Source organism: Stigmatopora argus, chromosome 19 (genome assembly GCF_051989625.1).
Source record: "Stigmatopora argus isolate UIUO_Sarg chromosome 19, RoL_Sarg_1.0, whole genome shotgun sequence".
Taxonomy (NCBI): Eukaryota; Metazoa; Chordata; class Actinopteri; order Syngnathiformes; family Syngnathidae; genus Stigmatopora; species Stigmatopora argus.
The window spans coordinates 11,821,285-11,848,628 of NC_135405.1; the positions used below are offsets into that span (position 1 = coordinate 11,821,285).

General features: G+C 41.0%; 1 protein-coding gene across 10 annotated transcripts in view; it reads left to right on the forward strand.

Moving 5' to 3' along the window:
• klhl29 (kelch like family member 29) overlaps nt 1-27,344 on the forward strand; it is a 167,460-nt gene that overhangs the window by 25,974 nt on the left and 114,142 nt on the right. For 7 of the 10 annotated variants that reach the window (XR_013296734.1, XR_013296736.1, XR_013296735.1 and 4 more), the window contains 2 exons: nt 24,920-25,030; nt 25,611-25,910. Coding sequence is in view for 7 of the 10 variants with exons in the window: in XM_077586483.1 (XP_077442609.1) it covers nt 25,653-25,910 (258 nt within the window). In the remaining 3 variants the exon portion in view is untranslated. Of the gene's footprint in view, nt 1-21,573; nt 22,135-24,919; nt 25,031-25,466; nt 25,528-25,610; nt 25,911-27,344 lie in introns of those variants that run through there. The other 3 variants (XM_077586484.1, XM_077586482.1, XM_077586485.1) reach the window with 2 other exon arrangements.

The following is a 27,344-nucleotide window of genomic DNA, read 5'->3' on the forward strand; positions in this document are numbered from 1 at the left end:
CCTCGGATGGAAACAATGTCACGCTTAGACGATGGTTAAATTGAGTGTGCTTGTTGGTCATGACGATGCGTAGAAATCAATGAAGATATGCTCTGGAAGGCTAAGTTAGTCAGACGTTTTTGCTTTGAAGGTGGTTGTTTTTTTCCTGGGATTTGGCAATTTTTTAGGGTTATGGCTTCATCTACTTGAAAAGATTTTAATTGACCAGAAAATCTTTCAATTGCAAAATAGGCCAATGCTGAATTGCATATGTATGGTGATTTACATGAATTCCTCCAGCGAATGAGTAGGCGTATTCCCCACAATTTACAGCTGTTATATTTTAGATTTGTTGAAAATATTATGGCACAACACCAAACTAAAACGTAAGTCAAAGCGTATACCTCGTCGGAATTGGGACCTTGCATAGAATTGATACGCTCTGAAAATGCCCCCCAAATGTCTAATCAGCGCTAATAAAAAGCTACTTCGATAGCGATACGTAAGTCTTGAGAGGCATAACCGTATTTTTTTTAAGCAAGGTAGACTTATTTGTTTTTGTACCACTGCAAACTATTGAGCAACATGGCAAGTTTTGTAGACTATGTTGGCGTTTTTGTTATGCAAAAGTTGTAAGTAAAATCACAGTAAGTAAATCCAATGAGCGGTCATGTCTTGCTTAAAAAATCTATAATTGCCTTTGGATAATAACATATAGACAAAGAAAAAGACGGGAAAATTTGATTTTTGTGCTGAACTTGGACCTGTTTTCTGTATGATCTAAAGTTTATGAAGGATTTTGCTTTCCGGCAATAACTTCGTAGGGGAATTGAATTGGTCAAAGATCGACCTCAACATAACTTTGCTTTTCTTCTTAAAGAATAAATTTATGCATGCTATGTCAACAAATGTACTTGAGCTTAAACAAAGTAAAAATCACCAGAACCATAATTCGAATTTGCACTAAAACAAGGACAAGACCCAAATCATAATTCCAAACTAAATGAACATACCGAACTAGTTTAACGACCACAACTTGAACTCCAACTAGTCGTAATCACCGGCAAAAATCTAACAGTCAGGACCCAAGTGTACCTAATGCTTTAGTCTGTAAGTGCCTATTGTATTATTATACCGCGTTCGTAAAACCCTGCGAAAAGCCACGTATGAAACAAATTGTCTTATTTTCTGTCCTCTTGGAATGAAGATATTTCTTTACTGTCAGCAGTCAGTGTTTCAAGTGTCCTCTGAATGTCTGTTGATATCTCCCAAGGTACACACACACACACACACATACATACACACCCACCCACCCACACACACACAGCAGGTGTCTAGCTATCCCCCGTTGCCGTATTGTGTGACCGTGTCTGCCTGAGTGACAGCTCTTAGTTTGTCTGGGTGTCCGTGGTTACGGCCCAAGGGCTCTCGCCCAGGAGACCGTGACCTTGTCAACTCTCTTGAAAGCAGAGATGGATGGCCCCGGGCCCTGAACCTGCCTACCCCCCGAGCCCTGAGCTTTTTTTTTGCCCCTTTGCGCTGCTTGTTAGAAACCATCCACCAAAAAGAGCCTCTGTGTTAGCATCTCAATTCACTCAGACTTTGGAGAAGTGACATATCTAAAGTAAAGCCATTCCTATTAACCGGAAGGCTGATTTTTCTCATTCCAAACTGTGGTTTCGGATCCGGTGCTGCTTTTGTTCAGATGAGCGTGAGTGTACAACGGCTCAGATGTCAGGGCTGGCATTTTAAAGGATTTTCCCTATGTCTTCGTCTTGAACGCTAATATTATGGCCAAGGGGGTTCTGACCAGAAACCTGTACTCCAAACAAAATTAGAGTCTAACCAAATCATTAGGACTTTGACTAGAAATCGTCACTTAACAATCAGAACTAAAACCTGTGCTCAGATTTGAACTATACTTTAAATTAACCAGAACACTGACCATGATTATGAATGGATACCTAACCAAATTATCATGACTTTCCAAGGACCACCTGATACTAAACCAGCACTCTGCTAATAACCAGTAAGAAAACAAACCCTTAGGTCCGTAACGCAATCCATAAATTGAACTCCACCTTAAATCTACCAAGACCAGAATCTTACCTTTGATTAAAAGACTCAGAACTCTAAACATGTCTATTATAAAAATATATTTTCATGTGACTCTAACACTCCCGATAACTAGAAACCTACAGCGAGCTAGATATAGACTAAAGCTAGCACTAGAATCAGAAGCCAAGAAAAGAAAGTGTTTGGGTCTTAGGTGCTAAAGCAATGTGTGTCTGTGTGCGCAGGCTTGCACAACTGACCTCTCAAGCAGCTAATGAGAACATTTAACATTTTCTGAATCGTTAGTGCATTTTAAAGTCATTCGTCACACCACTGATATGGCTGGCGGCCCTCTCATTTTAGGGGAACCGTCTCAACACCTAAGTTCGTATGTGTAGCGTCTTGCCCAATGTTCACCTCATGATATTTTTTAGTTAGGGGAAAGGTCTTTTCCCACCCACGCGCCGCATAAAAATAAACCTTGTCAGCCTGCCTTCCAAGGCAAACGTGGAAGGAGAACAAAGGCAGCACGGCAATCAGATGGAGTAACATAATAAGATACAGGACAGATACAAGAAGCGGGTATAAAACTAGGAAGCAGGAAGACACAGAGGTATAACCGCAAGTACTACCTAGTCAAAAATGATCACCCGAGATAGAAATATACTGTAATTCCATAAATTGGTTAGAAAATTGAAATAGAAGCAGAACAAGTTGAACCAGAACAAAGCAGGTAAATAGAATCAGATTTTTCCAATAGCTATGGCCATATTAGAACTACAAAACTGTTGGACTGTATCGTAATGATCCTGACTATTACAATGACTAGAATCAGAACCAAAACTACACCCTGAAACTGTATGCTTTTGCTAGAAAGCTAGTTTGTACCGGTACTCCGAAAAGGTCCCATGGTACCTTGCTGTCAAAGACTTGTCTATAACACATTCTTTTACAGACTGATAAAAAGAAAATTTAGTAACAGTCCCTTTTAACTCAGTCTGGAGAAGGATGTACCTTTTTTTGGGTTGTACAGAAATAGATACAAGAAATTAGACAATCTCCCATTGACCTTCCAGACACAAGGACATTTATCTGGAATTAAGCTAATTAAGCCAGCCTGGAGGTATGTTAGAACGTCTTTAGAAGGGAGCGATTCCGAATTATGTCCAAAATCAGAGGTTAGCAGTATCCAAATATCTGCATACACATGATGAACATTATTGCATTTTTCGGACTATACGTAAGTCGCACTGCAGTACAAGAAAAAAACATCAGAAATAATATGAAAATGCGTCAATAATTTCACTTTATGAATCAAACTGGAGTACAAGTTGCAACCCTAGCCAAAGTATTTTAAAAACCAGTGACTTCTAGTCCAGAAATACGGTATTAATAAACTTCTGCACTGGTGTTCTCTAGATAACCTTGATGGGTACTCGCTGTTTAGTGACCGTGAGGTGACCTCGCCGCGTGTAACTCTGCATCCGCCCCCCCCATGGCAACCTGACCGCAGCGCGGGGTCCATTATTATTTGATGAGCGGGAAGGGACTCGTACCGCCGCGCATTTCCACTGGGCTGCGGCGAGTCAGCACTTTAACGCAGCTCCGTTCGAGAGGTCGCCGGGCGGGCATGTCGCTCCTCTTACGCCACCTTGCTCGTAGTCATCAAGATGACTGGTGCGCCGACGATTCCCAGTGACCTCGTGACGAACTCCCTCGCAAATCTATTTTCAACTTTTTATTATTTATGTGCTTCTTTTGAGGAGAAGTGATGTACCATGTCATCCTTTTTAAGAGATAATGAAACAAAAAAAACATTAAATGCATAAGAACCTGGCAAGATGTCAGATGTTTGAATTGGCCTATTTTTCCCTTAAATATGTTTTTTTTAATCGCCTTGAATGAATTTGTAATCATTTCTGTGACTTTAAAAAATGTCAACTTTTTGGACAAGGTCAAATTTCTATGTTTCAAAAAGTAAAAGCTTCTAGTCTTTTTGTTCAAACATCTGAACTACAACTAGAATTAAAACTAGACCAGGAACTGAAAGAATAACAGGAAGCAGAACCTAGTACCAGTTATACAGACAACAAAAATTTTATCTAGACTAGGACACTAACATAGCTACAAATAGAACAACAATTAACCCAAAAACAGAACAAATAATAGACCATACAATGAGAAGAACTGAACAAAAATGGCACTAGTAAAATGTTAGACTACCGTATTTTCTAGACTATAAGTCACATTTTTTTTCTTAGTTTTGGGCGGGCCTACGACAAATACTCAATTGCGACCTTTGTTTTTTTTTTCAAGTATATGGTCATTCAAAAAACTGTAAATGCTTCTTTAACAGGTCCCTGGCTTTAACTATTTTTACTAAAAAGTATGTTTATTCTTTGTTTCAGATCAAATAAAAAAGAACCTCTCTAAAATGCGACTTATACTCCAGTTCAACTTATATATGTATACTTTTTTCCTCTTGGCTGGTGCGACTTATACTCAGGTGCGACTTATACTCGGGTGCGACTTATACTCAGGTGCGACTTATACTCAGGTGCGACTTCTACACAGGTGCGACGAAAAGTGGAAACAGAAAAAGAACCAGAAGGACTGAAAGTAATTATTTTTCCATCCATTTTGCTTTTAATTCTTTATTCTGCTATCGTGGATATTCAGCCAAAAGTGTCATTTTACGAAGGGCTTCTGTTCCGACAGCACGAACGGGCTATCGCTAAGCGCCGCCACCGGTTGGAGTTGCGTAAACCGCCTCCACCGCCGTTTGCTCTCCAAGCGTTCCGAGTCGGCGGCAACGACGGCGCCCTCGGGTTTCTGGACAAAGCCGATCAGCGGCCAGCTTGACAAGTCATTGTCTTTTCCTAAGCCGTGGTAATTCATCAGCGCCGCAGCACCGCCTCTGGATGATTGCGTTTTGGACAGAGCAATCTCCGCCGTGTCATAGACGCTTTGGTTTTGGTGGCGCCGATGCAACTTGGACGGCAAATGCGCGGGGACGGCGCAAAGGCGTTTGGGCTCGCAAATTGAATCCGCTACTGTGCGGGGGTTCTCTTCGGGGCTTTTCCAAGGGGGTCGCAACTTTTTATTGTTCTGTCATTTTGTCCAGTGCTTTAGAGAAGGATGAAAAATGGCTACTGGGAAGTTTTGCGCTTGAATTTATTGCATGAGTTAAGGTTTTGAGTTGGGATTTTCTATTCGTGCTTTAAGCCAGGGACTTTCAATTTAAGATAAACGGAGGTCTGTTTTTTTTAACAAAGAATATCCCAATACTGATTTATTTTGAATTTTTCTCAACATTTATTAGTACTTTTGCTGTCATTAATTTGTAAAGACATCCAAACCCAAACTCAGTTTCCCGAGTGTTCTGATTTCCATCACCCAAAAATCGCCAAGTACTAAAAACTCAAATCGAATCCGATCTTCTGACCAAACTGTCTCCAAAAATAGTCCTATCCCGCTAGCTACAGTTTAAGTACAGTGTAAGATATCAACTCATCCTTCCACAAAAGGGTTCTCCAGCCAGTGGTTCAGATTCAGGACTAAATGATGGTTTCAAATTACATTTCAAGACAGTTATGCTTTCACATTAGACTTTGAAGCCAGGCACGGTGAACATTAGAATAGCCTCCAGCGTCCTCACACTCTTGCATCCTAATAGCATTTTTCCTTGCGCCTCAGAAGTTCTTTCATATTTCTCCGCTCCACTCGAACGTCATTGTTATCGTCGCTGTCAGCGTTTAACAGGCACCTCTGTACTACGCTTGATTAATTCCAATAAACTCTGCTAACCAACATTTTATGGGGAGATTTCCACAATAAAGCGAACATAATCTGCTAGCGACGGCCACTGCGGGATCGGTCGTAACGGGTAAGAAGTGCGTGTGTTTTCATTTGCATGATGGACTAGAAAAATGGAAAATTGACCGTTTCGGAGCATGGTTGGGTTTAAGTCAGGGTTTTAAATGGATTTGGCAGAGGCTCGGCTACAATGGCTAACTCGATAGTCGGTAATGAACAGCAGAAGGGCTTGTAAATGGCTGCTCTGTCTATTTGGATGAGTAGCAGTTATGTTGATTAGATTTCCTCAATATGCTCCCATCGCACTGACGATGTCATGGCGCATGATGTCAACCATAAATAGTGAAAAAGATAAGAAAATACAGACTCGGGAAGAGACAGCCAAGGAAAGCCAGGCGCGAAATGACAAGAAGCTTAAAGCTTAGAGTATCAGGTAGATAGGGAAAGTTTTTGTTTGGATTTTTTTTGCAGGAACGCTTTATTCATTCTATAAACGACATTGCGTACATGCGACGGCTGCAAGTTAGCGGCGATGTTTACCCTGCAGACAGGTTTAGGAGTCTTGGAAAATGTCAAGTAATGTTTGTAATTTTTTTTGACTGATTACGCCTCAAGAATAAATGTGTCTGCCAAAATTAAATGTTTAAGCCGCTCACCTTCAGCTTATTAGCGTACTCATCAGCAGGCCTGCTAGCTCCTTTCCCACATTAAGTTTGCTAACATTTTTCTACATGCTTGTTTTAGAAAGTCACGTTCATTTTCGTAAATTTCTTTTTACATTATTTTTGTTTACAACATTATAAGCCTTTGTCAGTCTGCACTCTAAACAACTTTCCAATAGCTATGGCCGTATTAGAACTACAAGCAAACTGGCTGACTGTATCGTAATGATCATGACTATTACAATGACTAGAATTACAACCAAAACTATCAAAGACTTTGCTATAACACATTCTTGGGGGTCACTAGCATCACTATTGATAATGCTATTTGTGCTCTTATTATCGCAAAATGTTATACAATAGTATTTTTATTTATTTTTCTTATTTTAAAAATACAAAGGTGTGTGTTTGCATGTTTGCGGCGACACTTGCGCTTGGACAAAACACAAGGGAACCCCCCCACGAGTCAATTTTGTGACTACGCTCTGGCATGTGTGAAACGTTGCCATCAAAAGCTTGCGCGTGTGACTGCGTCCAACTGCGCGTGTGTGTGTGGTGGGAGTGTAGTATCTGTGTGTGTTTGCGTGGGTAGTGTGCAGTGTGTCCGTTATGGCCGTGATGGTGTTTCACTTGGCTGCAAACAACAGTCATGAGGGACCAGAAGAGTGATGACACACTTCTCGCTCTCTCTCTGCACTCCAACTAACCTCACACATGCACACATGCACACACGCTAACGGAGACACACACCGTAAACTGTACAGTACGTGTGCACACAACAGCAGCATAAATAAACAAGGCCATGTGCAAACACAAGTAAGCATAAAATGAAAGAGAGCATATTTGCACTTGGATAAGGAACGCTTTATACATATACATACATGTAGTGTAGTGGGAGTGTGTATTGTTGTTTGTGTGTGGGAATGTTGTCAATTGGATGTTGCAAAGGGGTTGAATTTTACGATAAGAGAGCTGCAAGAAATTCAAATTTTGTATGAAAATAAAGATGGGTTTGAGGAAAAATTCGGTTTTAGGTCAATTAAAATATAATGATAGAAAATACACGGTGCTGCTAGGTAAAAGTCATAATTGAGTGTATTAAAAAAACTGTTTCTTTCAAATATGACATTGAATTATTGTTGGACTGACCTGGAAAATATGGTCATATTTTCCTGTCTTGATTCGTGGATAGCTTTCCTCATAAAGGTGTGTTTTGATAGAAAATACACACTGTTGCCAGCTAAAACTCATAATTGAGTGTATTAAAAAACAATTTCTTTCAGATATGACGTTGAAGTATTGTTAGATTAACCTGGAAAATATGGTCATATTTTTGTGGAAGGAAAACGTCTTGATTCGTGGATAGCTTTCCTCATAAAGGTGTGTTTTGATAGAAAATAGTGTGCTGCCAGCTAAAAGTCATTGAGTGTATTAAAAAATCAGTTTCTTTCAAATATGATGTTGAATTATTGTTAGACTAACCTGGAAAATATGGTCATATTTTTGTGGAAGGTAAGTCTTGATTCGTGGATAGCTTTCCTCATAAAGGTGTGTTTTGATAGAAAATAGACAGTGTTGCCAGCTAAAAGTCATAATTGAGGGTATTAAAAAACAGTTTCTTTTAAATATGACGTTGAATTATTGTTAGACTAACCTGGAAAATATGGTCATATTTTCGCGTAAGAAAAAAGTCTTGATTCGTGGACAGCCTTCCTCATAAAGGTGTTTTGATAGAAAATAGTGTTGCCAGCTAAAAGTCATTGAGTGTATTAAAAAATCAGTTTCTTTCAAATATGACGTTGAATTATTGTTAGACTAACCTGGAAAATATGGTCATATTTTCGTGGAAGGAAAAAGTCTTCATTCGTGGATAGCTTTCCTCATAAAGGTGTTTTTTTCTGCAAAAATCGTGTAGATATTTATAGAAAGTCAACATTGCCAAAAGTGTTCATTTTTATCAAGGAATATGTTTTAAACTTCAGTTTGACTCCTCTACACCAGAAAAATATCTTTCAATTTTCTACCTAGCTTTTAGCATTCCTCATTCTGACTTTTACACACCAAAAAAAATACCTTGGGCATTGTTTTTTTTTTTCTTTTTGCTGTCTTTTCCCCCCATTTGTGTTTATCGATTATGCAGAAACAAAAGGATGCAAACCTCAGCAGCCGACTTTAAAAGTTGCAAGTGGAAAAGCTCAGCAAAAGGCACAACCGAGTAGAAAGGTGCTCTTGAAAGACTTTTGCTTTTTATTTATTTTGCTCTCTGAGCTTGGCACCCTCAAGGTGTTTATTTATTTATTTATTTTTCTTTCCATGAGCTCAAATGCTGACAGTTTTATAGGGAGAGTTCACCCTGTGGTGGTTCACTTTAGGAGGCTAGCAGGAATGGGAACAGAGTGCAAGGGTGGGAAGAGACTTTGAACTCCGCCAAGACTTTAAAGGCTGATCAGATGAGGGTCTGGTTCTTTTGATCCACTTCATGCAAAATGCATCCAGCACAAAAGAGAAAAAGAAACAACTGCTCGCTCGCAAGGACCTTTTTGAAAAGGAAAATCAAGTAGACTGGAAGCCAGGCGCCTTTAAAAAGTCATAGACTTTCTGGTGTGGAAAGTCAGATTTTTCATATTCCAATGGATTGCTTCTCTTGAAGAATGAATTCAGTCTCATTTTTTTTGCTTGAAAAAAATGTTCACTCAAGGCGTGGAAAATATCTTTATCGCTAAGATTGCAGTTTTCGTGAAGTAGTTCGTCAATAAAAAAGTACAGTTAAAATGAACACGAGATTTTGACTTTGTTGGATGAAATGATAACTAAATTTAAAGTGGAATTTTACAAAGGGTTTCTTGAAAAAATGTTCACTCAAGGCGTATAAAATATCTATCTCTGTAAGATTTCAGTTTTCGTGAAGTAGTTCGTTAACAAAAAGTACATTTAAAATGAATACGAGATTTTGACTTTGTTTGGTGAAATGATAAACTAAATTTAAAGTGGTATTTTACAAAGGGTTTCTTGAAAAAATGTTCACTCGAGGCGTATAAAATATCTGTCAGATTCCAGTTTTCGTGAATTAGTTCGTCAACAAAAAAGTTTATTTAAAATGAACACGAGATTTTGACTTTGTTTGATAAAATGATAAACGCTATAACAACAAATTTAAAGTGGAATTTTACAAAGGGTTACTTTAAAAAAAAGTTATTTTCAGTTCTTGCTATATGTTTGTTTAAAATAAATCCATGTACACTATATTTTTAGGATGTACCATTAATAAAACTGCCTGAAATATACGACTTTATTCAGGGCTTCGATCAACCAAATAATCCAAAAGTATACGAATATTCCAAAAAGTTTAGCTATATTTACCCTACTGAAAAAAATTCCACATACTTTTTCGACATTTGTTTCAACATGCTATCAGGTTTTTTGACCCTCGGCTAATTGAAAGGTGCTCTTAAGTTTAAGTTATTTGCTTTATATTATTATTACATATTGGATTGTCATCAATGGCTGTGGACCAATAAGATTGGGCTCTAAGATAAGGTCTCTCTTAGAAATCATGGTAGTAGTTTGTTGTCTAATTGCATTTTTGAGGATTCTACACTGTGTTGGCTTGTTTAAATACTTAGAGTGGATTTGCGAGAGTGCACCGGCGGCAAGACCTCCATTTCCCCAGTCGGTCTGACCTGACTGAGAGTTCTGGGCCGTGGTACTGACAGCAGTAGACCCACCGAGAACAGCTTTCTAAAAGAACCTTCCGCACTTAGTGTTTATCGTACTGTATGTGTGTGGTTACTAGCGCAACCCTAAAAAAAACACTGAAATTTTTATTGTGCCAATGCCCAGAGAGGAATAAAAATAGCAGCGCCAAACTCTGAACCCAAACTGCAAACGGAACCCGTCGGATGGAATTTTTCAACTTTTTACAGGTCCCTTTCCGAAAGCGATTTAGTTGCGAAATAATTCAGGCATGAATATTTCAGTTTTAGTACGGAAAATCAGTAACATCAAAACATTATGAGGGAAAAAATGGCTTTTATGAAGCAGATTGCTCAAATGTTCCATGTGCCTTAGAGCAGAAAATACAATTTGGCTTAGTATTTATGTGGTAGAAACATATTTTTCTGTTTGTTTTTTTATAGCTGCGGCCATGTTTGCCTGTTATTATGGAGAGGTGATGATATTAACCTTTGTTGTGGTCCTCTATTCAGTCTGGTGAGAGAATATTTCTTTCTAATTTGTTGTTGGACTGTAATTTGTAGTTATCGTCGGCACAAAATGGATGTTTGTCCGTTGAGTGTAATGGAGCATGCTGGACGTCCATGGAACGGAATACATAATACATTGGCTGTAATGGTGCGTCTTGAACAAGTGCTCCACGTCTTCTCGGCGCCTTTTAATGGGCCCCTCGCAAAGAAAGAATTGATTTTTTTTTTTTGTGGGTCTTGGATGTCGCACCGAGAGCCGCTCAGGAAGCAATACCGCCTTCAGTTTGGTCTCTAAAGTCTGCTGTCCTTGTCCGTGCCGGAACGCTGAACGTTTTTTCTTAAAAAAACGACATAGTATAGTAAGGCTTTAAAAAAAAAGACATAGTATAGTTAGGCTTTTTTTTCTTAAAAAACAACATAGTAAGTAAGGCTTTTTTTCTTTAAAAAACTACATTGTATAGTAAGGCTTTTTTTCTTTAAAAAACTACATTGTATAGTAAGGCTTTTTTTCTTTAAAAAACTACATAGTATAGTAAGGCTTTTTTTCTTAAAACTACAGTACATATAGTAAGGCTTTTTTTCTTTAAAAAACTACAGTATATATAGTAAGGCTTTTCTTTAAAAAAACTATAGTATATATAGTAAGGCTTTTTTCTTTAAAAAACGATAGTATATATAGTAAGGCTTTTTTTCTTTAAAAAAGGATCGTATATATAGTAAGGCTTTTTTTCTTTAAAAAACGACATGGTATAGTAAGGCTTTTTTTCTTTAAAAAAACGACCATGTATAGTAAGGCTTTTTTTTGCAAAAATGACCATGTATAGTAAGGCTCTTTTCTTAAAAAAACGACCATGTATAGTAAGGCTCTTTTCTTAAAAAATGACCATGTATAGTAAGGCTTTTTTCTTAAAAAAACGACCATGTATATATAGAAAGCTCTCTGAATTGTTTATGTTGAGTTGCCGAATTAACTCGGCTTAAGGTCTTACGAGTTTAAAAATTTACACTAATTCATGATAGAATGCTGTCAATGATTCAATGGAAAACAGTCGTTGAGACTTGTTGCCTTTATCGTGTGACGAATCGGAATACGAAATTGAAAGTAGGTCCTAAGAGGAGCCGATGACAGCCAGAAGCAGAATCCCCGTTTAAAAAGACTAGAGAAATCCAATCTATTGAATTCCGTAAAGAATCCCCCGAGGCGATAGCGGGACTTTAAAATATCTACTCCTCGAAACGACCAATGAAAACAGATGAGTTTATATCCCGTTTCTCAGGAAGGCCCACAAACGTCTACTAAACCTCCATTTTTAGGGCTTGGGAAATCTTTGAAAACACCTTTTTACCGCCTGGCGGTATTTACCGAGGACCTTCGCTGCCTGGCGCCAAAATCTCGTAAACATTTTCCCATTGCGACACGGATGATAAACGGAGTTAATCGTGGGGACTCTGCTTTAATAAAGCCGCACTCCTACTGTTTACGCTAAACTGTAATTTGTACACCAGCCTTCGGCATCCACCGGAAAGCCCCTCCACGTCGTGCCAGTCTCGTCTTGCGAGAACCAAGAGATTCGCCGATTAAGCTCCGACGGAGGACAATAGTCGGCGTGCTTCTTCCGAAATTTAACGAGCAGCGTTGCTCATCTGATTACGAGCTGCTGACAATCTTTCTGCTCCATCCTGAGCGCCGCTATGACTAACGAACGGTGATCTCCTCCCTCCCTCCTTTGACTTCACGCTCTATTGATTATTGAAACGCTCACCCCCTTCTTTCCTTTCATTCGCCATTCGCCGCCTCGTCTCGTCGAGTTCATTTCGCTAATTTGATATTTCGACTTGATAGGGCCCAAACACGACCCAGCCAGATCTTTACTTTTTTCCTTTGGCTTCTTTCTACTCTACTCTTCGGCTTAAATGTGTTCAAGTACTTTACAAAAACTATAGAATTCTGAGGGCGGTAACCCAGACATCTTTCCCTAACATTTACCTGAAATTTAGCGTCAAGGTAGTAGACTTCTTCCTCAAAAATGGTGGTTATTTGACTCCGAAATGATTGACAGGTTTCTTCTGAGACCAAACCAAGACCTTCCAAAATGTTTCTTCATCGTAGATCGGTCATGAAGCTAGTCACCACCACGTAATTTTCATTTCTGATTAAGTGTGTTCGAGTACTTCACAAAAAAACTATAGAATTCTGCGGGCAGTAACCCAGACGTCTTCCCCTAACATTTACCCGAATCTTAGCGTCAAGGTATTAGACTCCTTCCTCAAAAATGGTGGTTATTTGACTCCGAAATGATTGAGTGTTTTTTTGTGAGACCTCCCAAAATGTTTCTTCATCGTAGATGGGTCACGATGCTAGTCGCCGCCACGCAATTTTCATTTCTGATCTCCACGGACTTTCTCTCCCACTCCCGTTTCATCTGCCGCCTCCCGTTTTTCCATCCCGATAATGAAATCAGGCGGCGGCAGCCCTTCATCTGCATTAGCGCCATTTGCGAGACTAAACAGCCCGCTAATTCGCCATCCTTCTCCTTGGTTAGCCTGACGCCCATTTGCATAATTTTCCAGCCGGGGCCGCTTTCAGTCAAGTCGGCGAGAGGAAGCAGGAAGCCGCGCCGGGTCGTTTGATCCCCATCTCAATATTTGTCTATCGGGCAAAGGGCTTGATTAACGGAGCCAAAAAGCGATCCGCCGGCTCGGCTCGGCTCGGCGCTCTCGAACAGTCAATCGGAATTTTTTGACAAGAGCCCCTTTGATTGCGTTTCACCTCGCTCAAGAGACTTTTATCGCCTCCCGCCGACTCCGTCACTCTGTCGAGTGGCGTCTCAGGAAAAAATCAGACGCGGGGAAAACCTTTCCAGGTTATCTTTTTCTTCCCGGCACTGGCAGGTGTTCCATTAACCTTGAAGGCGGACGCTGTCTCCAAGTAGCCTCATTACCTTGCGACTGACGAGCTCTTAACTCATACGTCGCTGTGATTTTTTTTATTTTTTGGGGGGGGTCGCTTTGACCTTCCCCCTTCGCTTTTCGACTCTGTGCATTAATGAAGAGACGAGGCGTCCTCTGTCAGAGACGCATCACCAAGTCGGTTTCCTTTTCTCTTAATGAGACTGAAGTGTCATTTCAATTAGACTTGGCTTCGGGGCTTCCGAAACTTTTTCTTTTCCAGGATAGATATTTTTCCGCTAGCTCGTAAACTTAACGCTAAGTGAAGATGGTTATCTGTATTACCGTATTTGACTATAAGGCGCACTTAAAAGTCTTAAATTTTCCCCAAAATAGATGGGCGCATTATCCAGTGTGCTTTATATATGCAAAATAAATAAAATGTGTCATTCATTGAGGGTGCGCCTTATAATGTGGTGCGCCTTATAATGTGGTGCGCCTTATAATGTGGTGCGCCTTATAGTCGTGAAAATACGGTAAGTTAAAAAATAGAGGCAGTTTGTTATCTTGTAGAAATGTGCTACCCAAGGTCAAAATTGTGATCAATACAAACTTTTCGCTAACAAAATTTTCCTTTTGCGCTGTCGCAAACCCAAACCGCTTAAAAAAAAACTCAACCCAAACTGAGATTTGAACGTTTACAAACACGAATTGTCATCTTTAACAGTCTAAAGGTCGCACGAACTCTTAACTGATTAACCGATTAACCGCCTGATCAATGATGTAAGGCGAATCCCGCCAGCCATGACATGACTTCTGTTATTCCTCCTACTTTTCTATCTTTCTTTGACACTTGCAGGTCGTTTATTTCTTTCTCGCCGCCAAAGAAGTCACTTCGGGTCTAGGCCGCGGCCGTTCGTGATGAATCTCAGTTGCGGAGTGTTCATTCCTGACAGCATTCCCTCAGTCGCTGTTCTTCCACTCCAATAGATTCTTATTAGGTCTCCAGCATCAGGTGGTTCAGAGCCCTCGTCTCGCAACTCTCTCGCTTGAAAACCCATCAATCTTTGCAATCCTTTTTTTTATCATCCTGATAAAAATGTCTGCTGCTCTCAACACGACACCCCTAAACTCACTCGCTCATGCACAAAAATGTCTCAAGGACCCATGTGGGATACGAAGTCAGATATTTAGCTTTAAAGCACTTTTCCCCAAAGTGGATATGAGGTACTTTGAGAAAATTCAATTTAGCGAATTTGTCCAAATGAGCTACTATTAGAAGCCCTTGGCAAATGGGCCACGGTAAATGGTGAAGCTAAACTAGTTTAAGGTGGTGGAGTATGGCGCTAAAGATTATGAGGATTAGCCAGTTGACAGAAAATGGAGTGGAAATGTAGCAGAAAAAGCATTTAACCCAATTGAAGGGCCTTCAAAAAGGGGGTTCTTGTTTGGGAAATTCCGATTTTGCCGATATCGATCCGATGCCCATGTTTTTAAATGCAAAAATGACCTCACCGTTAAATGACAAACCGTATATTTTGTATTAAAGTAAGCTCTGTTGCTACATCCTCAAGAACAGCTCTGTTTTTATATGTTAAAATAAACAAACCAAAAATATATCAATATAATATGCTAAATTATTGTATTACACAATGCGCTGTTACTATGTTTGGGTTCTAAAGAGAAGTATTCCCGCTCAGTGGACTTGTTTACCTAGCGGTTTTGAAAAATCCAATACTCCCAAAAATAGCCGTATCAGGCACCAATACCGATACCGAGTATCGACTCAGTACAGTTCTTGGGCTCGTTCAGATCAGCTTTTCGCATTGGTCGTTTAATAACCGCAAAATTAGACAATCATCCCACCGACCGCCAAAACTTAGCCTCGCGACATGCCGACTCGACAAGCGACAACCCGATCAATCTCCAAATGCTTACTTCCTGGTATCGAATAACAAAGAGTACATTTGGTCTGGGAATTTGAAAGCACCTTGAATGAGCTTCTTTTGATGCACGGGCATGTTTTCACCAAGCACGGGTCAAAGTGCCACTGAGCGATGCCTATTTGCTCAGTGTGCGTGTGTGGCATTAGCATTGATTTGCCATTCTGCGGGAAAAAGCCCAGTAAATGCCAAGCGGCTGGACCGCGGCTTGTTTTATTTATGAACACGTGCCCCTCCGAGACATTCATTATCTTGCCTGGTTACAAAGCTCCGGTGTAGCAACTGCAGGGAGCGTCTTTTTTTATAACCAATCCCCAAACTGCTTCCACAGTGGACCCGCTGGGATTTCTTTGCGTCTTTTTACGTGCGACCCGAGGGCTTGGTTGATTGTGCCCGCGATGCGAGCTTCTTGTAAATGAGCGCTTGTTTAAAAAAAAAAGCTGCCGTCGGACAGTTTGCGCCTCGTTTGATGACCTTGTCGTCGTTTTGAGGGTGGCGTCCAGATGATTCGAGTCAGATTGAGGTCGATGGATTGGCCATATTGGTTGTGGGCGGTTAATTAAGATTAAATTAAGGAAATTGATCAGAGCAGGAATGTGACATTTTGGAAATGTTTATATTAAAGAGTGTTAGGGTCATAAGTTTTCAATTTTTTTTTTAACCCATAATCAAAGTCCTCCATCATGATTGGTTGAACATTTTGGTAAAATTGAAGAAACCAAACTCCATTTTCAAAAGAAATTCAACCTAAAACAAAAAAAAACTATTCACCATTTAAAGCCGGAACCACTCAATAATTGACAGCAAAATAACATTCTTTCAACTTTAATGGTATCGCAAAAAAATTCAAATATAATTTTTCACAATTTTATCAGGTAAAAAAATCACTATGCTTAAAATTCAAGTGTCAAATATGCTACCTTTTTCCATTTGGTTTAAATACACATTAAAGCCAATTAAATGAATGTATACAAAACAATGTCAGTTAACTAAAAACCTATTAATAATAATTTTCCTACCATTTTAATATACTGGAGTCTCCATTTCTTTCCTTGCTTTCACTTTTTAAGAAATGTAAATTTAGGGAAGTCGCTCTTGTTTGGTAGTGATATATTTTATACCTCAGCTTTCTCCAAATTGTGCATTTTCACTTTCTATTCTCAATTTCATACATGCAATCCCATGCCGAATTGGTTTGTGTTGTTCAAGTTCTTCTAGCGAATGGTTGGCTCCGAATATTTCCTATTCCAGCCAGTCACCAATCCAATCAAAGTCATGCAGAAAATTCATGCCACATGTTCGGACAAAAGGACCTTCCACAACCCTCATTTTTAGTCTTTTACTGGCTTATTTTACATTATCTTGACTCTGATGATGTGTTTTGTTCCTGCGTTATTAAAGAGAAAATTGCCCATGGTTATTTTAGATATTAATCTTCTAACAGTATTATTCTGATTGTTGGGAGGCTTTGTGAAAGGACTTTTATTTCCTTGAAATATGACAAAGGGAAGGTCAGTTCTTTTCATCACTAGCAAAAAAATCATCAGAATATGACTAGTGGTTGAAAAACGTGTACTTGTATTTCAGTTTCCCAAAGCTTGGTTTTTGTTATATTCGTGGATTTCAATAATATGATCTGAGATATGAGTGTTTTGAGTTTGATGGTGCTTGGTGGGCCATATTTGGGGAAACGTATCTGATCTTATGTGGACCGGAACCGTTTATTTTTGGTCCTTGCTAGTCTTCAATGTGACATTCTAACAGGACGCCATTGTCGCTAGTTTCTTCCGTCGTAACCATTCGGAGATCAAGTGGTGTCGTGGCAATAAATGGAAGTGTTTAAGAACCGCGGCCACATCATTAAGTTCTCCGCCAAGTGGCCTCGCTTCACGAGTTCGCTTCACGAACCCGTTGCTTTGCGATTGTGGCGTCATCCCTTAGCTTCTGATTAAAACCTCATCCAGGCACTGGTTCAGACCCAAAAGAAACCATTTCTTTCTGCTCGCCATGACAACAAGCTTTGATTTTTTTCCCCGACGTGTCATTTTTTACTCACGTGTGCGGCGCGTGGTCGGCCAAGTGACTCGCGCCGCACGCTATAAGTCACTTAGCCATCGTCACAGGCCACTCGTCCGTTTATCTCCATCCCCGCGCCCATTAATCTCCCTTTACTGTAACCCATCCGGTTAGCGGCTAGCCAAAGCCGATGAGACGGGCCATTACTTATTTAGCGCCACTTTAAAATGGTCGGGGCTCGGTAGGGGCGGAGGGCGGGGTCGATGGCGGAGACGCTCTCGGTAACAACATTTGCTGTCCGGTTTGAAGACGCCGAGATGGAATCAAGTCAATAAAACACGAGGCTCCGCGTGATGGCCGCGTGGTTAAGTGAAGGTCAAACTGCCGGGTCCCGACGTAATCTGTTCGCTTGGATAACGGCGGCGCACATTCGAGAAGGGATCGTCTAAAGCACCCTCCCCTTCCCAACTCCCACCACAGTACTTCAATATCCTCTAAATCAAGGGTGTCAGACTCGGGTTGGTTCGCGGGCCGCTTTAACGTCAACTCGATTTTATGTGGGCCGGACCATTTTAGATATAATATTTAGATTTTTTGTTTTTTTTTTAGAACTGGATTAAAAGCCCTGAATATTCAGTTTTTTATAGATCTAAAACAATGTTTATTTTAGCTTTTTTTAAATATATTTTTAGATTTTACAAAATGATTTTTGAACTAAAAAAATTGATTAAAAAACTACAATTATTGATTTAATAGGAGGAAAATCAGGAAATTTAATATACATCTATACTCTTCATTTTAATTTGATCCCAAAACAGAAAGTCGGCACTCATGATTTACTTTCTCGGGCCACACAAAATGATGCGGTGGGCCAGATTTGGCCCCCGGGCCGCTACTTTGGCACCTGTGCTCTAAATCAATGTGACTCGCTCAGGAGCGTAGCACTCAGTTTGGACCGATGTCGTGTAATATCGTTTTTATTTATTTATTTTTTCATATCGTAGGGCACTCGCTGGCAGAAAAGCGGGTCGTGACGCATTAAGAATCCACGAGATAAGGCAGCCTGCGTGTTTTTGTCTGCGTTTTAATCCTTGCCGAATTCTTCAGGAATTGGAAAACGCTAAGAAAAATGGTGGCGGTTTACAAGGAAGGAAACAAAAATGAAAACAAGAGGAAAAAAAATCTCAATTGAGCCACGATTCCCAAGCTTTAACATAAGCCCCCCTCTCCACACTGTACTGGTGACATTTTCTACCTAGCCCACCGTCCCCCAACTCGTATCACGTGCTGTCACTCTGGCAACATATTAAAAAGGCGAGATAGCAGCCGCTCTGTTTTTCCCAGGAAAGTGATTTATCTCAGGCTTGATGAAAGAACGTGTTTTTTTGGGGGGGTGTATATATTTTTTTTTCCCACCACTTCTCCATCTCGCCACGCACGATTCTCATTTGGTCTCCCCCTTCCTCATTTTTGTCTTCTACTTTATCTCCCGTCGCCTCTCTGATGTCGTCCGGGAGTGTTCGCCTTCGCTGCTTCCTTTCTTCTTATTTGGGCAGATGATTGTTTTGTTCGCGGAGAGAGAAGAAAAACAACAAAGGAAAGTTTCGGGTTTAGGGACATCCCGATTAACTTTCGATCAAAATTTTTCTCCCCAAGTTTCGCCGATGCCGATTTGACTCCCATATTTTTAGTCTTGTTAAAATATCGGACACCGATACTGTCCGATCGGGACATCAATAGTTGAGCTTGAAAACTTTTGGAGTTCTCTTATTATTTTAAAGATCCTACAAATATTCTTCCTAGCTGTCTGTTGTTTTTTGATAGTTTCAACGTATTTTGCAGGTGCTCACGCAGCTTTATTCTTAGGTTCGGGCAGGGGAATTGACTCGCTATTGGAAAGGGAGCCGGGTGTCAAACAAGGGTGTGAAAGAGAGAAGGTAGGGAAAGTTAATCCTTGTTAATTAATCCCATCAACCGTGGCTCAGCTTTGTTCACTTAAACAATCAGACCACACTCTCGCTTAACGGTCGGTAGCGTGAACAAGCAAAGCTTTAATGTCGGAATTGCTTTTGAGCTAAGTAGGCGTTAGATGTAAAGGATGGAATTGTTTGGAGTAGGGTAATAAACTAATAACAAAATTTATGCACTTCAATCGTCATCACATTTATAGTGGCTATGAAGCTAAATCGCTAATACAAATGTTATAGAAACGATGGGAGCAGCTGCTAACAAGCAATTCTAAAGAGTTCTAGAGAGTTCTAGAGTTCTAGACAGTTCTAGACAGTTCTTGACCGTTCTTGACAGTTCTTGAGAGTTCTTGACAGTTCTTGACAGTTCTTGAGAGTTCTTGAGAGTTCTTGAGAGTTCTTGAGAGTTCTTGAGAGTTCTTGAGAGTTCTTGAGAGTTCTTGAGAGTTTTTGAAAGAATATTTTTTTGTTTTTCCACTGTTGTCCCCAGAATTTGATAGTATACACCAGGACTCGTTATATTGAACATCTGTTCTGCGGCCAGGTAAAACCTTTAATCAATGATTTTATTACGGACCACGGCTTGGTGTTTTGTGTTTTGAACGGAGTGCAGGTGCTCTTTTTGAGTCAACCCCTCTTCGCTGTAGAGTTTGAGTGAGGCCAGAGTGAATTGGAGAGGGAGCAAAGCAGCAGTTTTATTCAAAATCCTTTTCAAATTCACAAGCTCGTCTTTCAAGTATTTTTATACCTTTGAGTGTGCGTCTCTTGAGCTGAAATCCTCGCCGCTAGCAGTGTTCCTCAATGTTTACCGGTCACCTACTGTAACTACTTTTATCCATTTTTTTAAGGATTTCAGTGAGCTGCTGTTTAGTGCATGGATTTTATATGATGTCATGATTGTTGTTGATTTTAACATGCGTGTTTGCCGTTGACGTTAGCGTTTAGGGTTGTGATTCAATTTTAGCGCTGGATTTTATGTCCGTTTGCCATACTTCTGACTGGTATGTCATTAGTAACCAATGACAAATTGGCGTTGTAGCCCGCCGCTAATGAGAGATTTTAATTATCGGCTAATCCGCTGGTCATTTTGTGATGAAGGGATCAATCATTCCCTCATTAAGATGTCAGACAATTGTCGGAAATGAGCTCCCGTCCTCGGAGTAACGCAGCTGCTCGGTGCAAAATGACCATTATTTTGCAGCGGGGGAAGTTCATTTTTCAGGCTTTAATTCCGTTTGATTGAGTTGGACTTTTTAGTTCTACTCTCTCTACATTTGAAAAATAAATACCTTTTCTTGCTATAACCATTTTTTGTCCGTATTTTAACGATGTAAAACATAGACAAGGAAAGGCTTTTAGGGCAGGATGGACCCTGAAATGTGAGATAAATGGCGAAAGCTTGAGCGTCTCCCGGGATTTCCGCGTTTTTTTTTTTAAGCCCACCTTGATAATATTCGGAGCGGTTGAAAGAAAGTCGGCAACACTCCAACAATTCCTTGCGTGCTCTTTTGAAAAGGTTGAGCTGAATACAGCGTTCGAGCACTGGGGGATACCTCCTAGGGGATGCAGCACTTGGGGTCTAGAAACTGGTCTTGACTGCCGCAGAAACAGCTTCTGATTTTGAGACATTTTTATTCACTCATCCATCTTTGTCCTCTTATACGAGGTCAGGCTGTGGGAGCAGCTGGTTTCCTTAAAATTCCTGGACTTCCCTTGCCCCAGCCAGGTGGACCCCGAGGCGTTCTTTCTCGTAGGAGCAAAGCCCCGACTCGGAGTCCGAGGTTGAGAGACCAGACGTCCCGGGGCTAAAACTCCTTTACCCGGGATTTTGTTCCTTTGGTCACGACCCACAGCTCGCGACAATAGCTACGAGTAGAAATGTAGCTTGAGCGGTCAATTGAGAACTTCACCCTTCAGTTCAGCTCTTCCACCATGACAGACCATTACGGACATACAGTATTTTTAACGTGTCAAAAAAAGCAATCAACCTTTCGATAGATAAATGCTAGTAAATTAGTAACCTTGACACTCCCTTGTAACCAGATGTACGTTGTCTATTGTTTAATCAAGGGTCAGTTTCTGTGGTCCTAGTCTAATAAATACGTACATCTTCGTTAAAATGCCCCTGCCTACACAGTCAATTCCCATGGCACAATTCAATTTCTCTAACCGTTGTAAATCAGCTCTGCGTTACCTCCTATAAACTTGCACGTGATCGTCCATGCTTTAGCGTAGCGTTGGCTATCCTATCCGCTGATTACCTGGCCCTTCGCATGTGTTTGCGAGTCAAACGCCTCCCTGTTGTCCCGTAAAACTGGAGCTGTTTAAGCCCAGCCATCCTCCGTGTCGCTATTAATCACGTAAGCAGATGCTATTTGGGCTGCAAAACAGCAGCTCGGCCTGCAGGCTTTTTATCCTGTTTTTCCTTTTTTTCTTTCTTTCGAGATGTCCTATATTTATTCCAGGGCCTACTACCAACTGCCTGCTTTTTTCCGGAGCACTAATGAGGTGTAGCAATTGTAGTAGAAGTACTAATTCTCCTCAAAGCATTGGGTTTAATTGCGGCGACTAATGCGAAGATTCAATCCCAGCGACGGGGTTGCCGGTAAGTGGCATTCTTCAACGTAAAAGATCAAATTGCGCAAACTTTATCGGATATTTTACGTCGTTGGCGAAAACGCCGATCAACCGACTGTTCTGAATTGAAGGCAATACACTGTAAAAATCTGATGTTATTTTTTATAAGCTCCTGACAAACGGTAAAGTCCAATATCTGGATGAAATAGAAATAGTATTGTTATTTTCTTCTTTCAAAGTCGTGTCCTTCTCCAAGAACGATAATTAGCTTTTCGTCAAAAATAAAAAAATAACTACCAAAAGGAAGGTCTTATTCCTGCGCTGCTCGCGCAACAAAGTCAGTCATAACTGTTTAAAATATCATTGGAATTTAGTAATTCAAAATTGCATCTTTTCGTTAGAAATCAGGAAGCTACTTTCCTTTCTGTTCATCCCCATCAACAAAACCAATCAGAAGGAACATCCATAATGGCTCCTGTTGCAGGGCATGTTTGCCCTTTTATCGCTTGTGTATTTATTTGCAATGTGTGCGTGTGAGTGTGTGTTTGTGTTGCTTCTTTCATTTCTCCTCTTGCTCCGTTGCTCTATTTAAATGTCAGCATGAACGTTGTGTTGTCATGGAAGAACTGTCAGCACATTTACTGCTGCAGTGTGTACATGTGTGTGCATTAGTGATTAGTGTTGTGTGTGTGTGTGTGTGTGTGTGTGTGTGTGTGTGTCTCTTGGGGTCTGCTCATTTACAGCAATATCTTGTTCTGGTTGGACTTTGAGCAGATCCACTTTCACCCAGGCTCATTTGTAGCTGGCGCGCCGTCCCGATGGATGAATTGATCATTAGATCGGCGAGCGTGTTCGCTGCCGCCAGATCGATAAAAGTAAACCGTCACAGATCGGGCGAGGAGTTCGTCTTATTCGGGAGAATCACAAGCGGCCCGATTTCAAACGCGGTGGCGTCAAGCCAAACTTTGCATATTACTACATCTCAAGCTCACACAGACGTTGACTTTTCTCCCGCCGAACGCCGTTTGCTGGTCGCTAACCTCCATCTGTCGTCTTCCATCCCTTCTTCCCGCGCCGTTTGGGCGCTAGCCGCGACCGGCGTGACGCCAGGCAGGATTTGTTTATGATTTTTTTTTTTAGGGGGGAAAAAATCTACTCATTAACAGCCATCGTTGTTTGCGTATCAAAATGCGCCGGCGAGCTCGTCACCTGGCAGAAAATTGAAAAAGCAAACAAAAGACGGGCAGCGTTGTTTGTAGCATTTTTAAACGGCTCCATTGACGGAAAAAAAAAAACGATTTTGCGTGCTGTCATTCCTCGTTCCGGGACCCCGTCACCATTTCCCACCCGTTGTAGCTGATTGGATGTGACGCAAAATGCTAGAATGCCTATTGGCAGCGCGTCCCCAAGGCGGCGTGATGCATTTAAGTTTTTATTCTTTCCGTCAGAGCACACAGGTGTGCCGGGTGTCTGATTCCGCTCCTCATCCTCGTCTTCCTCCTCCTCGTTCGGCCTCGATTTCGGATACGCACGCCAGGACCTTTCAAAAGCCGCCTCGTAGTTATGCCGAGAATTTTAAGACTCGCTAATTAGCAAGCCCGAACCCATCTGTTGGCCGCCCCGCCGCAAAGGTCGGTGGATTTTGTTTGGGTGACACCCGTCGTGCAGCTGCCGCCTGCAACGTGAGACTCGCACGTCGCAATAATCTCATGATGGCGACACACATTTTCTACAAACAACCTTGACATGTACCCTCTTTATACAATACATCCATGCCCGTTTCCAACTTTCAACTTTTTGCTGTTTTTCTTCCCTATTAGATTAGATTAGAACTTTATTTCATCCCTGGAAATGTCTTGGTTGCAGTAGCAAAACAGACACAAGACACAGAAGACATTGTAGAACTAGCTAAAAAAAATGGAGCCACACACAGGTAGTCCACAAGTAAAAATAATAAGCTAATATTGGTATGTCGTCTATTATTCTTGTCATTAATTTACAGCAAATACATTCATTTATCTAGAATGGTCCAATTAATCGATTAAAGCAGCTTTTGTGATAGTTAATAGATTATTTATCGACGTTATTCCATAAATAAATGAACTTAATTTTGCAGGGTGCACAAAAAAAGTGATGGGTCGGATCTGGTTACGTGTTTTACCATTGTACATAGTTTTCTCCATTTCTATTGTTGGTAGAAATGTATGTTACCATAAAATGACTTGCTAATTGTATATAAATGTGTATTACAATCGAGAATGGGAAGTTTTGCGCCTTTGTTTTGTTTATTTTGTTCAATTTGGCGTCATCAAAAAGCAGAACAGACCGACATATGTTGCATTTTGCAAAAAAGCTGGATTGCAATTATCGAATACAAACACTTTAAATGAGTTAAAAGCTTCTTTTATGGAGTTTCATGCTATGTCAACACTGTCACATGACCAAACAATATTTTGCGCTTATGTCTTAACCTGTGACATTTATTCGTCCAGTCTGCCGAGCTTTAGTTTTTCTTTTTTTCTTCTGAAAGCAGAGACTTCATCCTCCATGAACCCCCACATACTTCCACAATAAGATTAAATATTTGTCACAATTAAAAAAAAACTCCAAGTCCAGTGCACAATAGATGCTTCGTTTTCACTTCTTTTCTCGCCCAAAAAATACATAAAAGGTGCGAAATCCTGCATGCAAATTGCTTCCGCAGCATTTCTGAAGAGATTATCTTTACATATGCATATATATATATTTTTCGTATTTGTTCTCTACCTATTTGCCGAAGAATTACCTGGCTGCCCTCTTTTTTTTTTTCCCAGTTGAGGTGTGGAGCTGTGAAGATAAGGCAGAATATTAGCCGGGGCAAACCAGCAGCATTGTTCCGCCGGACGAGCGCCGTGTTCCTCTCTTTGCCTCACATATTTTTAGAGGTAATACAACTGTAGCCACTCGGAAAATTCAAGGTTATTAAAGGGGGCTGGGGGGCTGCGGTGGGCAGGCAGCGGTCGGAGGAGTGAAGGTGGGGGGCTTGGGATCCTTCAAGAGTGACATCCCGCTGCTTTTTTAGCAGCTCTGACCACCATTTTTTCAATATCGGGGAAAGAGCTTTGCCATTATCGTTCTCAGTCATCACAGTGTTTCTTAAAGGAATGTGGTATTTTTGGGGGGAGGGGCTAATGGGAGGGGCTAATGGGAGGGAAAAATAAGGACAAAAAGAAATGTTAGAAAATCGAAAGTCAAATTAAAGTACAATACGTCTATATAAATTTTCAAAATATTTTTTTTACGTATCATATATTTGTGAAAGTGGAAAAAAAGGTGTCGCTCTTCCAACCTTTGTTTTTTTCGAATTTTTGTACATTCCAGAACTTTCCGTTTGTTGCTGTTGGATTGGTGCGTTCTTCATCTTCAACTATTTGGACTGAGTGTATTTATCAGTAGTCGTTACTGTAATTACTCCTTTAGTGATTTTATTCTTAAATCTTAACCATACTTTTGATTGTGCTGTAGGCCCGCCCTCGTTGTTCCCCCCCCTGAGAGGACCAGGAAGTGATGTCCCGCCACCACCACCGCTTCGAACGGGACTACCGGGCACCCTGGGAGCGCCGCGACATCCGCCTTACGGGCCTCCACAATGGAGGAGCCAATCATAGCTGTGCCTCCGCCGTCCTCAACGGCAACAACCGGCCGGGACTCCTCCCCCTGCCCGTCATCCCTTCGCTGCTCCCCACGCCGAGCGCCGTGGCGGTGACGACATCGAGCGGCGAGGCGGCGGTCAAGCGAGCCATGGTCATCCCGCCGTCATCCAAGGTAAGACGAAACCTCTTCTGTCAGGTTTCTCACCTCGGTTAGCTTCCCGTCTCGTTTTCCCCGGAAACCTCTCGCCGCCGGCTGGCTCGTCGTCACGGTCGGCCTGCGCCTGTCTCCCGTAAACCGGCATCTGAAACGCTCCCGTCAACGCCTCGGTCTTTGCCAAACCATTTTCCTGTTCCGTCTGCCAAGCGCCAGCCTCGTCTTCCTAGTCTCGGCCCCGCCCCCCTCTTTTTCCCCCCTTTGAATATGCAAATAGCCTTCAGGCGACGCCGGTTTGACTTATCTTTGAATTAAAACAAATGAGAAAAGATTTCGAGGAGCGTTTGAACCATTTCAGATGTTTACGACGACATGGCCATTCATTCGGTATGTTGTTATTTTTATCATCAAGGCTGCAAAGTGACTCATGTTTATTTCTATTATTGCGTACCCACCAAAAACCTGATGGCGAACACCAACTACTTACATCCTCTAATAAACAATATCGGTATTTCAAGAGAGATCCCAGCAAACCAGAGCAACTCTACACGTCAAAACCAATTTTCCAGTCTGATTCTGACTCACTTTCTCGGTCCAAGCTTCATTGAACCGCTAGCTAAATGAGGAAGGATTTGTAGCTTGAGTTGTTATTTTAGGCTGTAGTTATGCTACGCTAGCCTTGGCCAATCGCAGTACATTCTCCAAGGTCGGGGCTTGGTTTTGTCAACAATTTCAGAGGTACTTACTGGAGAAAACAGACTCTAGACTCCAGGGTAGCATCGTAATAAACACCAGGAACGGAAGTTGCTGGCTAGGCTTTTGAATTTCTTGCGTGGCAGCGACTGAAAGCTTAAAGTGGAAAAGTTACTCCAACTTTTTGGGCAGGTTGTTCTCTGATAGGTCTACTAGCTTCGTTGATCTGTTACATTGTTCATCTCCAGAGTGGGAAAACTCCTAGAATGGCAAAACTGTGTCTTCAGATTGGAGACAACTCACCCTGTAGAGCACGTGTCAAAGTGGCGGCCCGGGGGCCAAATCTGGCCCGCTGCATCATTTTGTGTGGCCCAGGAAAGTAAATGATGAGTGCCGACTTTCTGTTTTAGGATCAAATTAAAATGAAGAGTATAGATGTATATTAAATTTCCTGATTTTCCCCCTTTTAAATCAATAGTTGTCATTTTTTAATCCATTTTCTCTGTGTTTTTAGTTCAAAAATCATTTTGTAAAATCTAAAAATATATTTGAAAAAAAGCTAAAATAAACATTGTTTTAGATCTATAAAAAATGAATATTCAGGGCTTTTAATCCAGTTCTTTTAATCCATTTATTAAAAAAAATCTAAATATTCTATCTAAAATGGTCCGGCCCACATGAAATCGAGTTGACAACACGGCCCGCGAACCAACCCGAGTCTTACACCCCTGCTGTAGAGTAATAAAAATGATTTTTGAG